The sequence below is a fragment of the Coptis chinensis genome, chromosome 8, assembly GCF_015680905.1.
Source record: "Coptis chinensis isolate HL-2020 chromosome 8, ASM1568090v1, whole genome shotgun sequence".
In the NCBI taxonomy this organism is placed as follows: domain Eukaryota; kingdom Viridiplantae; phylum Streptophyta; class Magnoliopsida; order Ranunculales; family Ranunculaceae; genus Coptis; species Coptis chinensis.
Window position 1 is genome coordinate 24,518,007 of NC_141463.1, and position 15,095 is coordinate 24,533,101.

Sequence of the window (15,095 nt, forward strand, 5' to 3'; positions counted from 1 at the left end):
CACTTGGTCCAAAAAAACGTGTTACAGTCATCAAATTGTGGGTTATTATCACATGTCGTAATCTTATTATTAGGCTAGTTGCGAACGAGCAGGACCAGTTCCAAAAGAAAAAAAAAAAAACGCGATGCCATTGCCAAAATATTACTGTGACTACTGTGAGAAACAATTCCAAGACACAGCATCAGCTAGAAAACGTCACCTCCAAGGCATACAACACCAACGAGCCAAAGCACAATGGTACGACTCCTTTCAAATTTATGAGTCAGATAGACGAGTCTGCAACCATTTCGTCCGAACGGTACCCTCGTTTTCTCCTTTTTCTTATTATAAATTAAATTTCGGTATTTAAAACATTGACTCGATTTTTTTTGAAATATATGTAGGGATCCTGCCAGTACGGGGACTCTTGCAAATATTTCCATCCAAACCTGAATACACATATCAGGCCAGGTAGTAAATTTTCTTCTTTGCATTACTGTTTGTTTTTCATTTATCTCTTTTTGTTATTGTTGTTGCAGTGGATTTGATTAGAGATGGAACTGGAGTTTCCTTGGGTAATTTACCTCCATCACTCAGGCCTCCTCCGGAAGGTGGATGCCCTCCTCTTCCCTTTGTAGACTGGGGATAGATACTGCTATATTCATCCACCTTTATCATATATATATACAGTCATGGTACTCCAAATCCTCAGATCCTTTTTTATTTTTATACTGTTTTCTTCTTTTGTTATGAGCTTATATACAGAATTCAAGTGCGAACAATTTATATTAAGTTAAAACTACTCTATGCATTGTTGATATGTTACATATACTGTTTATGGATAATATCGTCTGGGTCTCGTCTTCTCCTCCACTGTCCTTGACTACCAAGGTCTCCTATTAGTAAACTCTTATACCAGAACCCTGTTTGCTAAATTTACGGACATACTACGTTCTTTGCTAGTGCCACAGTGGAGAATTTCTGGGTTGAAAATCAATTTCTCCAATCTAACATTTATTGTGTTGGGGAGGGGGTGAACTTGGTGGAAATAGCAAATGTGTTGAGGTGTAGTGTGGAGACCATGCCTACTACTTGGGTTTGCCCTTCGGGGTTCGAAAGAAGTCTAAAGCTAATTTGGAGTAAGGTGATTGAGGAGGTTGCATCTAGGCTTGCCGGGTGGAAGTCTAAATGCCTATCTAAAGGGGAAGTTGTACCTTGGTCAACGGTCAACCCCACTTTGAGTAACATGCCTAATTCTCTTCCGTTGTTTCCAATTTCTTTGGGGGTGGTGAAAAACTAGAAAGTTATGTAGGGGGAATCATTTGGGTAGAAGGGAGGAAGAAAATGCATCTTGTCAAGTGGGATTGGCTTTGTCTTCCTAAAGAAGAGGGTGGTTTTGGATGTAAACATATATTACTATGGCTGGAGTGTTGATGACGAAGTTGTTATGGAGGTATGGGGAGGACTAGCTTAGGATCATTTGTGGTTGAGGGTCATGGTGGACAAGTAGTAGGAAGGTACTAGTAAGAGCAAGTCCAATGGAAGGCTATTTGAGCTGCTAAAGGCAAATATAGCACCCCAACCACTAAAATGTCATTCCAATGGGGCTGCTAAAAGGGTCTTAAATTTAGAAGGAGTCAAAAATCCAGCCAAAGTTAAGACCTTCACTAGCAGCTGCTATAATAAGTTCGGGAGATTGACGACATAGTTTCTACCATCCGTGTGTTAAATTTCGACGAACGGCAGAAACTGTGTCGTCCGTCCAAAAAAATTTCAACTTAAGTTACAAAATAATGGACAGACGGCAGAAACTATGCCGTCCGTATCATTTAGCACTTCAAAACAGAAAACACGATTGGATTGGTTTTTTGATTTTGGGGTGACAAATTTGGCTGGGTAAGCTAAAAAGCCTATGTGGCACCTTTTAGCAGCCAAATTTAGCAGCTCTCCATTGGACTTGCTCTAAGTAGCATATGAAGAAACCTGCAAATCCTTACGGGACCACTCTGTGGAGGGGCATTGTTAATGGATGGAGGGCATTTGACAAGGGTGTAGCCTTTACACCAAGTACCGGCAAATTTATCCCTTTTTGAAAAGATGTTTGGGCGGGAGGAGCTGCTTTGAAAGAGCAATATGGTGCCATTTATCTGTTGGCTAATAACAATAATGGAACGGTTTTGGAATACATGGAGAGAAAGGGACAAAATCTAGACTGGAATTTGACATTAAGGAGAAGTTTAAATGATTGGAGGTGCAATCCTGTGGGGATTTTTTGGCTACCATTTATCAAGATGGGGAGAGGGTTGATAGGAGGAGATGGGTGTGTTGTAGTGCAAGGAGTTCTTGTACGGTCTTTCTAACAAGAGTTGTCCCAGGCATATACTTTAGAAAATCTTCGGGATGAAGATTTAATTCACAACTTTCCATACAAGAATGTATGGATGGTACTATTCCTTTTATAGTGGTGTTCTTTTGTTGGCTTGCTTACTTGGGGAGACTTATGACCATGAACAACTTGAACTGAGGAGGTATGGATATCCATAACATTTACTTTTTATGCGAGAGGGAAGAAAGTGTGGATCATATCCTTCTCCGCGTGTTCTTTTTCAAAGTGTTTGTGATTGGGCTGGGTTTGGGATTTGCCTCTTTTTTCTTGTAGGTCTAGTAGCTTCTTGCTACGACACCTATTCTCTGTATATGTGTAACTTTGCAACATCAATGAAATTTGACTTTTACCGATCAATAAAAAACAGAAGAAAAACAATGAAAACAACGCAATTCCTATTTATGTACAAGTCCCTATATTCCATCAAAAGCAAAAAAGATGGAATATAAAATCCGCTGAATTACAGGATGTATTTGGAAGCAAGCCCAAGTACTACTAAAAAGGAAAGTAGCCACATCAAGAAACAGTGGCAGTACTCTAACATCGTACACCTCTCCCATGCCAAAAACTTACTTTTAACCACCTTAGAGAAATAAAAACAGTATCTCCCCCCAAACACTGCTTTGTTCCAAACTTTGCCTTTGCCTTTCAGCCTTGCGAGTTTTTGCAAAGGCGATACTTTGATTCTCCTTTTCTTTCTGGCTCCTACTTGGGGCCAGTGCGGACTCGTGTGTGAGGTGGTGCATTGTGCTTTAACATAACAAAGAAAAGAAATGCAAGGCTGGAAAACAGTACGCACATCCCGGCCAAGGTGATTAGGTCGGTATCTAGCCTTTCTATACTTAAGCTTCTTATTTTGGCCAACCTTTCCCACACGTATGAACCATCTGGTAACTTTGGGCACCTGCATTCTGGTTCACAATTCTTTATATCACAATAGAAACTGATCGATGTCAATGAATTCGTGACGTATTGGAATGGGTTGCTCCAATACATCCACTTGTAGAACTTTATGTCACTGAGCACAACTACAACGCCTGAGGCTGATACCCACATTGATGTCACGATTGACACAGCAAATGCCGCCAAAGTTGGCAATGGTGCGAGGAATGTGAGCATCATTCCGAAATACGTTGTACATAAGGTGAAGATAAATAGAGCAAGCCAATACTCGAGGAACTCTTTTGTAGATCTTGTTCCTATCCCTGCCATGCCATTCCCTAAACCTACCATTGCGAGGGTTGCAATGAAGAAGTATGGTATCTCCCCCACTGCCCATGATACAGGATAGAATATTGGCAGATACATTCTAGCCCTTCTCTCTCTGAAGTACACCAACCTGTCACTACCAATCTGTGGAATGACGTTGTTCGCCGAGATCACACCGATGAGTATAACTTGCATGTATATGTAAAGTGTACATGAAGTCACCCCATATGTATCTCTAGATTCAATCTGATAATATAGCGAACCCATCAAGAGACCAATCATAAGACATCCGATAAGCCTACCATATGTATACTGCACATTCCTCCATAAGAATAGTTGTGTCCTTAGCATTACCAACCATGCTTGCTGTAGATATGGCATAGGATAACTAGAATCCAGAACAGTGTTTGGTTTGGTGTGCTTGGTTGACTTCTTTATACTGATGATTTCCTTCTTGTTGGTCGCACATAAAGAACTTTGCTGGTAAATTTCACCAAAATCTACTAGTGGGTTTCCCCTTTTCTTAATCCCTAAGCCGAGAGACCCCATTACAAAGGTAATTGGACTTTCCACATTGATATATTGAGGGACCGTTGGAATTGAAGTAAAGTAGTCTAGCAATTCATTGCATTGGTATCCTGTTGGACCAAAATAACCCTGATGTCCTTCTTTTGTTAGGACTAGAGCCTGGTTGAAGAAGGAGAGTGCAGTTGCGCTTGGGTGGGTGAGGGTGGCAATTATAATCCGACCAAATTCTGATACCTGAGTAAGATCTTTGAGGATTGACAATGTTCCAGAACTATCAAGGCTGGATATTGGGTCTTCGAGAAAAAGCACACTTGGGTTGGCTGCAAGCTCAACGGCAATGGTGATCTTCTTTGCTATCTTGAATGTTTCCCCTGTGGCATCATGCAAGGACCCAACCAGGTGGTTGGCATATAGCATTAACCCGAGCTGGTCAAGGACCAGCTCAACATGAATATGCCGGTTCATGGAATCAACAGATCGATCAAGACGTAAGCCGGCACTGAACTGAAGTGACTCTCGCACAGAGAGGTATGGTGGGTGGGCGTCAACCGTTTCAACATAACCAATGAGTCTTGAATATGTGGTGCATGGCTTGAAGCCGTTCACATGGAGCTTTCCTGTGAGCTTACCATCAATAGGTGTCCTCCCTGAAAGGCATTTGAGGAGAGTGTTCCTGCTTACTTTGGAGCCACCCAAGAGTGCTAGCATGGTTCCAGGTTTGGCATAACCCGTGATAGAGTAAAAAGCAATACCTCCTTGCTTAGTTTCAGCACTGCATCCGATCCATTAGACACGTGTTAAAAGTATTCATAGGTCTGATGAAAAATTGGATTTTGTGGCACTTATAAAAAGTGATCGTTAAGCATCTAAGCATGTGTGCTCTCCATCCAAAATTGACCGATACCCTTGTGTTGATCATATGATCAAGCAGCATACATATCTTATAAACCTGGGAAGCAGAACTCACCTTTTGAATGAAAGATCCAAGAACCAGAGTGCTACTGGCTTGACTGGGATTGCAAGTTCACTCTTCTCCAGATTGACTCGGAATTCCTCGCTCCAGTTATTGACATCACTACCATCTTCCATTTGCGCATCATTTGACAATGAACCTTGTTCCATGGTATGCTTCGAAACACTAGAACCAACTGATTGTTTTCTGTAGCTATTGCATGAATGGAAAATACTTCCATTGAGCTTCTTGTAGTTGCTTAATACTGTGGTTTTCTTTTCCTGGGGCAAGGACGGGCTCGTCCCTGTGAACTCTATCTTCTTTAGTCCCAACAATGCCAACAAATTAGCAATTACTGTCCACCCCAAAATAACAACATGAGGAAGCCAGGTTAGTTTGGAATCTATAGAAAGCTGATTGAAGACCAGGTAGGCTTCACCTACAGTCATTGTTGGATATTGGTCACAGAAAGGCAGTTGGCCTAGGTAATTGGTGCAGGGGTTAGTATAGCCCTTGCTGAACTGAAGGTTGCAAAAGGAGACATTAGCCCAGTGAATTGGGGTTACATACATGAGCCATTTCCAGTAAGGAGGTATATTTGATGGATAAATCACAAAGCCACTGAAGAGTAGTAAGATGGAGACAATGAGGCCTGCAAACAACAATTAAGCGAGAACACTGGTCTGTTATTCTGGCTTCGTGTAAGCAATGTTCCCATCCGTCAGAATATTTCAAAAATAGCACCCCAAAGAAACTGCTATAAGTTGCATATTTGCTCTACAAGTTACTGACATTTGTAGAAAAATTATGACACTGATTGATGATATCTATCCATAAATTCACTTTTTTTCCTATCTTCTTAGGAATCTTAATTTTTTGAATCAAAACACAGCCTATATGTATAACAATAATTTATTCAATCTAGAAAAGCAAATTTGTTAAAGTGTGATTGTTACTACAGTAATGTTTTCTCCCATTATGTACGTATATTACTTTTATGTTAGACGTTTCTTAAAAGTATGTGAACATCCGCATGCAAGGAATTTTAGAGTTGGTTTGAAGTGCAAGTAGCTTATATTATTCATTGGATTCAGTTTTAGTCATGATAAACAGAAAGGACTACCTGCGAAAGCATTCGCTGTTTCAGGAATAGGAGAGATAGCACTGAGGAAGAAGAAGATAGATGAACCGAAATATGCAACAAAGAAAAGTAATGTCAGGTAGTGAAAGAATAGTGCTCCATTCCCCACCATAGATAGACCAGCAAGAAAGTAGACGCAGAGAGTGTATGCCAATGCCTGAAAGACATTCTGTTAGTCTAGACTTCAATGGGGCAGTGCGTTTTGTTACCTTTACGGAGCAAAAGTATATGAGATAATTACTTCTATGAAGGTCTGTGGGAGGTTCAGTATGCAATGAGCAACTGTATATGAAGAAGCTCTGAAAAATCCTTGTTCTCTATGCTTATAGAATATTGGCCTCTGTAGCATATAGAGAGGGAGTTGGACCATATTTATGAGCATTATGCTCATGGTGGATACAAAGCCCAAGGCCCTGACTGAGTTCATCTCTTGTTGCGAATATTTGCCACCGAGTTTGTAGAATAGAGTACCTGCAAATACACCTAGGAACATTGCCTGGAAAATTAACAGATCGGTTAGCATGGTTCGCGTAAGTGGAGGAGAGTTGATCACGTGTTTCCAACTCCACACAAAATTTTGGGTTTAAAGTAACATCTTAATCCCATATATATGCTTTCGGAATCACCAGAGTATTGTTTTTGACCTGGAATAACCTCAGCTTAGTTAAGGCATGAAGACGGTTGGTGATTTTGATTTGCCTCTTTATGAGAGTTTTGGTAGACTTCCACCATGTCTGTACAAAAGGTCCTTGAAAATGCTTCCATTGTTTTTTGTAGTCGTCCTCCTGCTAACCAGTTTTTTTCTATTAGAACCAATTAGTGATGATCTGGCGTTAAAATTATGTCAATACGATATATAGCTATAGTTGCATGCAAACTATCTTGACTATCTCAATGTGTGAATACCAACTAACTATCTTGACTATCTCATTGTGTGAATACCAACTAAGAAGGTTGTCTCATCTTATTGGCCTGTATGGTACTGTGTAGGGCTGTCCACGGTTCGGTTCGGATCGGTTTAGTCCAAAATTGTGGACCGAACTAACTTGGTCGGTTTTCAACTTTTCAAACCGAAACCGAACCGCAACTTCAAAAAAATCGAGTTCTAACTTAACCGCAAAATCGGTTCGGTTCGGTTTAAAACCGAATTTGTTGAAATCCAAATGTTTTACCAAGGCAACTACAGCTTTGCCACAGGCTCAATTCATAAAGGCCCACTCCATAAACTCAGGAACAAGCCCAGCCACCCAAAGGCATGCTTTGATGTCTCCAAGCCCAAATTAATGTGTTTATAACTTCATTGTAGAAACTTGGCTTGCTCATTGCTGATATGGGACTAAAATAACTCGAGTAAAAGTTACAGAGAACATTTTCCTTGAGCCAAGAAGAAGCAATTGCGCCCATTCAAGTAAGGTAAACTATGTTTTCTTATTAACGATGGTGATGGAAGCTACTCATCACCAACTCATCACGGAGAAAACAGTAGGAAATTTCATCCTTGGTTTATATATAACCCAAACGGAAATATGTCGGAAACATGTACGTGACTTTTCAAGATCTTCATGGAAATTGAAGAAAAATTAAAGATCAAGATAGAGAGTGGGTGTTGAAGCAAGTAAATCACTTACTAGTGCCTGGTAGAGATTTGGGGATGATGTTGGAATGGATGAAAATTGTTGTTGTTGGGTTTGATCAAATTAGGAGTGGTGGCTATCGAAGTGAGTGAATTTTTTGTTTTGGGAAATAGGTTTTTACTTGTGTAGAACAGTACACAACTACACCAGATGAGATCCAATGGTTGTTTTAACATCAATATATTAGATATTATCCAAAATATATAATATAATAGACTAATAATTGTATACATTTGGTTCGGTTCGGGTTATATCGGTTAACCGAGGTATAAAACCGAAAACCGCATTAAACTGATCGGTTCTTAATTTTCAGAATCATAAACCGAACCGGGTCTATCAAAAACCGAAAAAAATAGCCGGTTCGGACTAGTTCGGTTCGGTTTTTCGGTTTTCGGTTTTTTGTGGACAGCCCTAGTACTGTGGTTACATACCTCATCTTCGTAGCGTTCCACTTGAAGACGGGTCTGGCCCTGCGCCCTCTTCAGCAATGAATACACATTTGATGCACGTTCACGCTGGATTTTCTTGGTTCCCACAGCAAGATACTGTAGTCTTTCATTGTTCATGGATATTCCTGTTACCACATCCCCCGCCTGAACTCTTCCTGTGCTTTCTATTCCCCCTGAGTGCCCTACTTTTGTAGAGAGCTTAGCTACCACTAACTCTGTACGTAACAGGTAATACAATTATTTTATCATGGTTGATTAGGATTAATATTTTTATGAAATCTAGTTTTTAGTAGATACCAGTCTCTTTACTTGGTTCAAAATTGATAGAGATACTGTATTTTGACGGTGTCTTGAGTGACAAGCAGAGCCCAGGTTCGCAATCTACCCAATATGTGTGCTTGAGATCTTCCCCTTCAACGATTCTCATGACGTCTTTGTAGTTTTCGGACACCCTGTAGCACTCCACAAGTTCATCCAGGCTCAGTTGACTTGCCGCTGATGTTAGATATTGTGCGCCATCCCCAGCAGCAATGTCTTCAAGAAACTCACCACATTCAGCATGTGATGGCTTCGAATACCTGTATAAGAGGGGGTAGGAATGGTTATATTTCTGGGAGCCCGTCATTTCTTCAGATTTTACCATTAGTAAATCATTCGAGTGTTAGTTTTACTACAGTGCTAGCTAGGCTACTACAGTGCGCTACTAACCCAAGGGTGTTGAAATAGGGAATGACATCTTGACGAGGGCCTTGAAACAAAATTCGTCCATCACTAAGAATAATGATTCTGTCAAAGAGGTCGAATGCTTCCTGTGAGAGCTGGGCGAGTGACATAATTGCGGAAGATTGCTGGATCCTGCTAATAGTTCGAATGGTGTCCACTAAATCATAAGTCGATGTAGGGTCAGATCCAGATAGTGGCTGATCATAAATCATGACAGAGTAAGTTCCTAGTGCTAACTCAGCCGTTGTGAGCTTCTGTCGATCAACGTCTGAAATCTCTTCTCCCACGAGTCGGTGTTCTATCTCTTTGAGACCTAGTATCTCCAGTACATACTCCAAAAATGGATCTTGTCCTTCAACAAGTGCATGGGCGAAGAATTTTCTCATTTGGGGAGTGAAGTTTTCCAGTTGTAGTCTCTGAGTGCAATCCCTTGCAAACTCTAGTGTCTCTCGAACTGATAGAAATGGAACATGTCTGCACATTACTTCATAACATTAATCAAAAGGTTATATTGCTGATATTTGATTTGTCCGTATGGTGATAATCTAATCGAGTTATGGTACGAGTATTTGCGAGTAGACATACTTGTTAAGCTGGCTACCGACATACGCAATAAGTCTACTAAGACGTATGTCTGATGCATGCTGATTGTTGTACTTCACAACACCTTCTAGTACCGATCCCTTCATCTCTTGTACTCTCCCTGCAAGAATTTCTAGAAGAGTGCTCTTTCCAGAACCTGTAATATTCTGTCAGCTAGTTAATATTAATAAAAAGGAACTTTTATGTATATGACCCAGTGCTAGTATGTCCTGGTCCTATATTATGGAAGACAAAAAAAATGTCCTGGTCCTGACTCCTGACTGGCTGATCAACAAACGTTCTCTTTTACTATTTTAAAAATCCTGACCCCAATCTACAGTGTTGTAATAGTGATTTAATATTAAAAAATATGTGACTCTTGATCATTTTTTATGTGACTGTTTTGCATTTATAATTATGTGATAACTACGAATTTACCTCTACACCTAAAACAAAATAAAATAAATAAATACTTCATACAAAAATGTTAAATAAGTAATTCAATTTTTGTAGATTATTATATAGAATGGCTAGAAACACCTCACTAGTGTTTGATGTAAAGGTTTGTACCTGGGGGTCCAAGGAGAAGGGTCATGGACCCAGGCATGATGTATCCATCCACACCTTTGAGAATCTGCAATTGTGTCAAGTTCTTTCTCTCAAAAAACCTCTTGAATGGCCCAGAAAAGCATCCGACCAACTTGTTTCCGAAGGTTGCATATCCTCCGTCATAACTTTTGAATGTTCTTGTGTATTTTATGTCAGAAAAACGCACAACCTACAAAATTTGGTAGTAACTCTGACAATCAGAAGGTTGCACCATCATAAATGCAATAACTTGTAGGGTGCAACATCCTTGATACTATCCTGAGAAATGGACGTACAAGTACGTGTGTACATGAGATATTGGTCATCTATTTGATCATTTCTTTGGGTGATGAACTAATGATACCAGAGGTCTGGCGCTTTCACTTGTGCCAACATCAAAAAGTTACTAATCTGATTTAAAACGGGCTTGGCAATTAAAAAAATCTATTTGATCGTTCCTCTTGGGTTAAACCAGGGCTGACAGTATTCAAATCGAGATATTGGCTATATATACCGGAAATCTGAAATCTGATATATAATATATCAATCGGTTTTATCTACCTTTTCTATTCAAATCTTGTCCGGTATATTATCTTTTGACCATGGATATAAGGGCAAGAGTCCGGTTCCTCTATAACCGGGTACAGAGATTGTACCACACACACATCTCGTATCTCGGTGCACACACATACATTTTGGAGCACACACATAGGTATCGAGGCACACACACATCTCGGATTCGGATCAACAGCGAGATAACACAGTTACAGAGATGATCTCTGTGCCCGATTGTAGAGATCTCGAATCCTAAGGGAAACTATTTTCCAGTACAGTCATATGGGCAAGTAACTGCAGATGTCTAATATATGTTGCTGCTGTTTTCGGATATAGTGGGATTTCTTTTTTACTCGTAAAAAGTTAGAACAAGAATTTCCGGTCATTTTATTGTTTGTATAATACATTTGAAAATGGCCGATGATAGAGGCATTTTTTTTTTTTTTTCTTCTTTTCGTTTATAATACAAGTAGTAAATGACATAATCTCGTAAAATGAACTTAGTTTTGAGAAAGAGATGTCACCTTTTTGTGGTGAGATAAGAAAAAATCATGACTAGTTATCAAAGTTCAGAATGAGACAAAAAGACATGGGAGTTCCACACAAAAAGATCCAAATTCTCATTTTAATAATACATGTTTCGATTGACTTGTAATACACATATGTAATTGAGTAATATTAAATAGAGGGCTTTCCGAACATCGTTATACGTAAGATTCAAACATAGTATTTAGATCTAGCTAAAATAATTTTGATTTATTAGGACACTACCGTACTTGTTTGAACACTTGATACTAAAAAATTAACTGAGTTTTGAGAAAGAGATGTCACATTTTTGCAGTGAGATCATGAAGCGGAATATAAGAAAAAATCATGACTAGCTATCAAAGTTCAGAATGAGACAAAAAAAGCAAACAAGGGAGTTCCACACAAAAAGATCCAAATTCTCATTTTAATTGTACATGTTCCGATTGACTTGAGATATACATATGTAATTGGGTAATATTAAATAGAGGGCTTTTCGAACATCGTTGTACGTCTGATTCAAACATAGTATTTATGATCTAGCTAAAATAATTTTGATTTATTAGGACACCGTACTTGTTTGAATACTTGATACTAAACGAGACGACACTCAAATTTCTAAGCCCATGTTGTGAGTGCGTGGATGCAGTCATGTATACTGTATTGCTAACTGGTGGCGATTTTTTTTTTTTAAATCTTTTTCATTAGTAAAATGATTGAATAAAAGCATTCATGCCAGTGAAATATGTTGCGTATTTTTGCATGGAGATTGTAAATTGCAGGAAATCTCCCACAGACGTACACCTTTTGGGTTTATGACCAGACTACGACGACAACAATAAAAGCAACACCCTTTGGGTTTATGGACTACGACGACAACAATAAAACCAACACAACACAACACGTCAACACAGTTTATGCAGATTATCATATTCATATATTGCATAGTCCATTACCTGTTGAGGGATGGGGGGTGTTATACGAACCACATCGCGAAGATAACTAACCAAACCATCTTTTAGTAGATACTCCATGCCCATTAGCTCTTCTACTTTCTTGCTTCCTCCAAGCTCCACTTCCTTCAGTTCTTCTGCCTCTACATCATCCCCTCCAAGTGCCATGACAACTTCATTTCTAAGCCCATGTTTCTTTAAACTACCATACATTCTTAAGGCTAGATATTTAGTTGTTTCTGGTGAAGAGTTTTCAATTTTGTATCGAACTTCTGGTGATGAACAGCTAGATACTCCTTGCACCTTTTCATTAAACGGTACCGCAACAAATCCATCACTAATTGTCGAGTAACGATCACTGCTGAAAGAAACAGCTGGTGTTGTGTCTACGAATGCAGGGTTATTTTCAATATTCCACTTCATCTTTGAAACCGAATCATCAGAACATATCGACATGTTTGTTACTCAAGTTTGGGTAAGTTGAACGTTGAAGAGGAGGAGAGCTGGAGAGGAGCAGTTTCATTTAAACACTAGAGAATATAGGATGTGCGCTGCTTTTATATCATAGAAATCAGATGGTAGGTGATTTTTTTCTTTTCTTTTGGTTAGGTGATTTCGTTTTGATACATTGACAATGTTCGCATTTCAAGTTTTGTAAACAGTTGATAATTTTGTAATTTAACAAGGCTAGAATACAGCCCGGCCTAAAAATTTATATATTGTGAGAGTGCAGAATGCTAATGATATTGGTGTTAGTGACTTATTGCCCCGTGCCCTGAAAAACCGGTAAACATCGCAACATTTTGGGCAGGATTGATGTAGAACATAGAGCCTATATTTATTGTCTAATTGTTTTTAGAAACTCCGGCCCGATCCAAATATACTAAGTTTAGTTTGTGAGTTATAGTAGTTTTAGAAAGTTACTATCATGATATAAATAGATTACGAAAATGTTTCTTAGTGTTAGTACGTTTTAGTAGGTTTCTAAGATAATTTGATGGAGTTCTCTATATAAAGAGCTTCATAGACGAAAATTTTATTCAACTCTTCAATATTATAAATAAATTTGTGTTTCAATTTATCTATTTAATGTTCTAATGAACTTTTAATATCACTTTGGCTACGTTAAGGCTATTGTTCTAAGACTACAACTGTTGGCCCTTATTTTATTTTTTATATGTTTTTCTCAAATGGTTTTACTTAACTAGCCTTTATTTAGTTGACATTTAATCAAAATGCGTGATTTGATCAATCCATGAGGGTTGCCTTGGCAAATAAACCTAAAAAGGCCCTATTTTCCTAATTCAGCCCAAAATGCATGCAGGATTAATTGCTTGAAATAAACATTTTCTTGTATAAAAAGGGATGCTGACAGGCAGTTAGAAATGGTAAACCCATTGAAACTCAGAAACTGAAAGGAGTTAGATTTTCTATTACGAAAGGTGGCTAGTGAACTTCCACGTGGAAAAGGATGTTGCATAAAGACAATGAGATACCGATGCAGTAACAACTGCTTACGTACGGTAGTTGCGAATCCATTTCCGCTGAGGGCGTCGTCTCTTTTAATAATGTGAGACATTGATTGTCCAAAAAAAAGGTTGGAGACATGTTCTTCTGTTTCACTAGTAATTTAGTATGTATAGTTTATTTAGTATAGTTTTATGCTAAGATAAACCAACACTTAGTCCAAGTGCTGAGCCAAATAAACTGTAGGTGGCCTTTAATCTTTGTTTACATCTTATTGTGGAATTGGAATGATAATTTTTCAATATCAAGTATTCAAACAAGTACAATGTCCTAATAAATCAAAATTATTTTAGCTCATAAATATTATATATGTTTGAATCTTACGTACAAATACAATGATGTTCGAAAAGCCCTCTATTTAATATTACTCAATTACATATGTGTATCACAAGTCAATCGGAACATGTATTATTAAAATGAGAATTTGGATCTTTTTTTGTGGAACTTCCTTGTATGCCTTTTTGTCTCATTCTGAACTTTGATAGCTAGTCATAATTTTTTCTTATATTCCACTTTGTGATCTCACCGCAAAAAAGTGACACCTCTTTCTCAAAACCCAGTTAATTTTACGAGATTATGTCATTTACTACTTGTATTATAAACGAAAAGAAAAAAAAGAAAAAAAATGCCTTGAAAGTATGACTACAAAAATGACTAAAAAATACAATGTATTTTGGTGTTTATTACATTAAATACAATGTACTTTTTTTTCTTGCCGAAAAATATATGGAATTTTTAATTTTTTTTACAACGGATACATCCTGTTAAATCTGATTTGGACGGCATGTCAATTAGCCGTTAGAAATGGTCACCCTTCGTTGCACACTTGTACTCTCCTCTCAAATTGCCAATATGACTAAAATACCCTTAGAAACAAATCAAATTTCCAATATTTACCGGAATGGTGCAGCAAAAAAACAATCAAAATTTGACATCTACAATCATGTGTTGAATGTATATTTGAGCTAAAGATCGACCTATCACTGAACATGAATTTAGTATGCTTCTCTTTGTACCAATTTCATCTAATGTTAATAATGCCTTGAAAACTAGGAAATTCATATACTGCATAGCTTTAAGGGGATATGATATTGTCTTTGTACATGCTCACATGCCATGTCCAAGTTGCGTTCTCTCTGCAATTTTTGCCAGCACTTCTCTCTATGCGTACCTGTTCCAGTTTTTTCTATAAATGAATGGAAAATCCTCAATTTTTTATATATGCTTGTATTGTTTTCAACTTTTCATCAGGTTATACTAATTAATTGTAGAAAAATGGAGGCTAACTTTATTTAATTTAATGTAGTCGCTCTCACATTTTTTAACTACGTTTAACATGCAAAATGAGATCATTGATAATTGTA

The 15,095-nt window shown here is 38.2% G+C and overlaps 2 protein-coding genes across 5 annotated transcripts; one reads left to right on the forward strand and one right to left on the reverse strand.

The window, feature by feature from the left end:
- The first annotated feature begins 75 nt into the window (after positions 1-75).
- LOC147480704 (C2H2 and C2HC zinc fingers superfamily protein) lies at positions 76-12,826 on the forward strand. 4 transcript variants are annotated; one of them, XR_015203659.1, is made up of 5 exons: positions 76-298; positions 384-450; positions 519-674; positions 5,034-5,225; positions 5,346-5,997. XR_015203659.1 is itself a non-coding variant. In XM_086575721.1 (4 exons), exons 1-3 carry the CDS (start codon positions 125-127, stop codon positions 626-628), a joined length of 351 nt encoding a protein of 116 aa, XP_086431847.1. In that variant the 5' UTR covers positions 76-124; the 3' UTR covers positions 629-674; positions 11,568-12,826. The 4 variants fall into 4 exon arrangements, 3 of the variants coding, with proteins under 3 accessions (XP_086431847.1, XP_086431846.1, XP_086431844.1); XM_086575721.1 differs by lacking the exons at positions 5,034-5,225; positions 5,346-5,997 and adding an exon at positions 11,568-12,826; XM_086575720.1 differs by lacking the exons at positions 5,034-5,225; positions 5,346-5,997 and adding an exon at positions 6,202-8,159.
- On the reverse strand, positions 3,071-12,660 carry LOC147480705 (ABC transporter G family member 31-like). Its single transcript, XM_086578725.1, has 11 exons — positions 12,208-12,660; positions 10,154-10,361; positions 9,587-9,740; positions 8,987-9,475; positions 8,576-8,856; positions 8,261-8,493; positions 6,840-6,980; positions 6,437-6,691; positions 6,178-6,352; positions 5,070-5,706; positions 3,071-4,874 (listed from the first exon to the last, which is right to left on the reverse strand). The coding sequence occupies exons 1-11, from the start codon at positions 12,658-12,660 to the stop codon at positions 3,071-3,073; spliced, it is 4,830 nt and encodes a 1,609-aa protein (XP_086434851.1).
- Positions 12,827-15,095: the final 2,269 nt, after the last annotated feature.

What these genes read in the sequence shown, in the direction of transcription:
- LOC147480704 (XM_086575721.1), top strand. Translation starts at nt 125, where the DNA reads ATGCCATTGCCAAAATATTACTGTGACTACTGTGAGAAACAATTCCAA. An exon ending in GCAACCATTTCGTCCGAACG is followed by an intron (nt 299 to 383) that starts GTACCCTCGTTT and finishes AAATATATGTAG; the next exon opens with GGATCCTGCCAGTACGGGGA. An exon ending in GAATACACATATCAGGCCAG is followed by an intron (nt 451 to 518) that starts GTAGTAAATTTT and finishes TTGTTGTTGCAG; the next exon opens with TGGATTTGATTAGAGATGGA.
- LOC147480705 (XM_086578725.1), bottom strand. Translation starts at nt 12,660, where the DNA reads ATGTCGATATGTTCTGATGATTCGGTTTCAAAGATGAAGTGGAATATT. An exon ending in TGGAACGCTACGAAGATGAG is followed by an intron (nt 6,981 to 8,260) that starts GTATGTAACCAC and finishes ACTGGTTAGCAG; the next exon opens with GAGGACGACTACAAAAAACA. An exon ending in TCCCACAGACCTTCATAGAA is followed by an intron (nt 6,353 to 6,436) that starts GTAATTATCTCA and finishes AATGTCTTTCAG; the next exon opens with GCATTGGCATACACTCTCTG.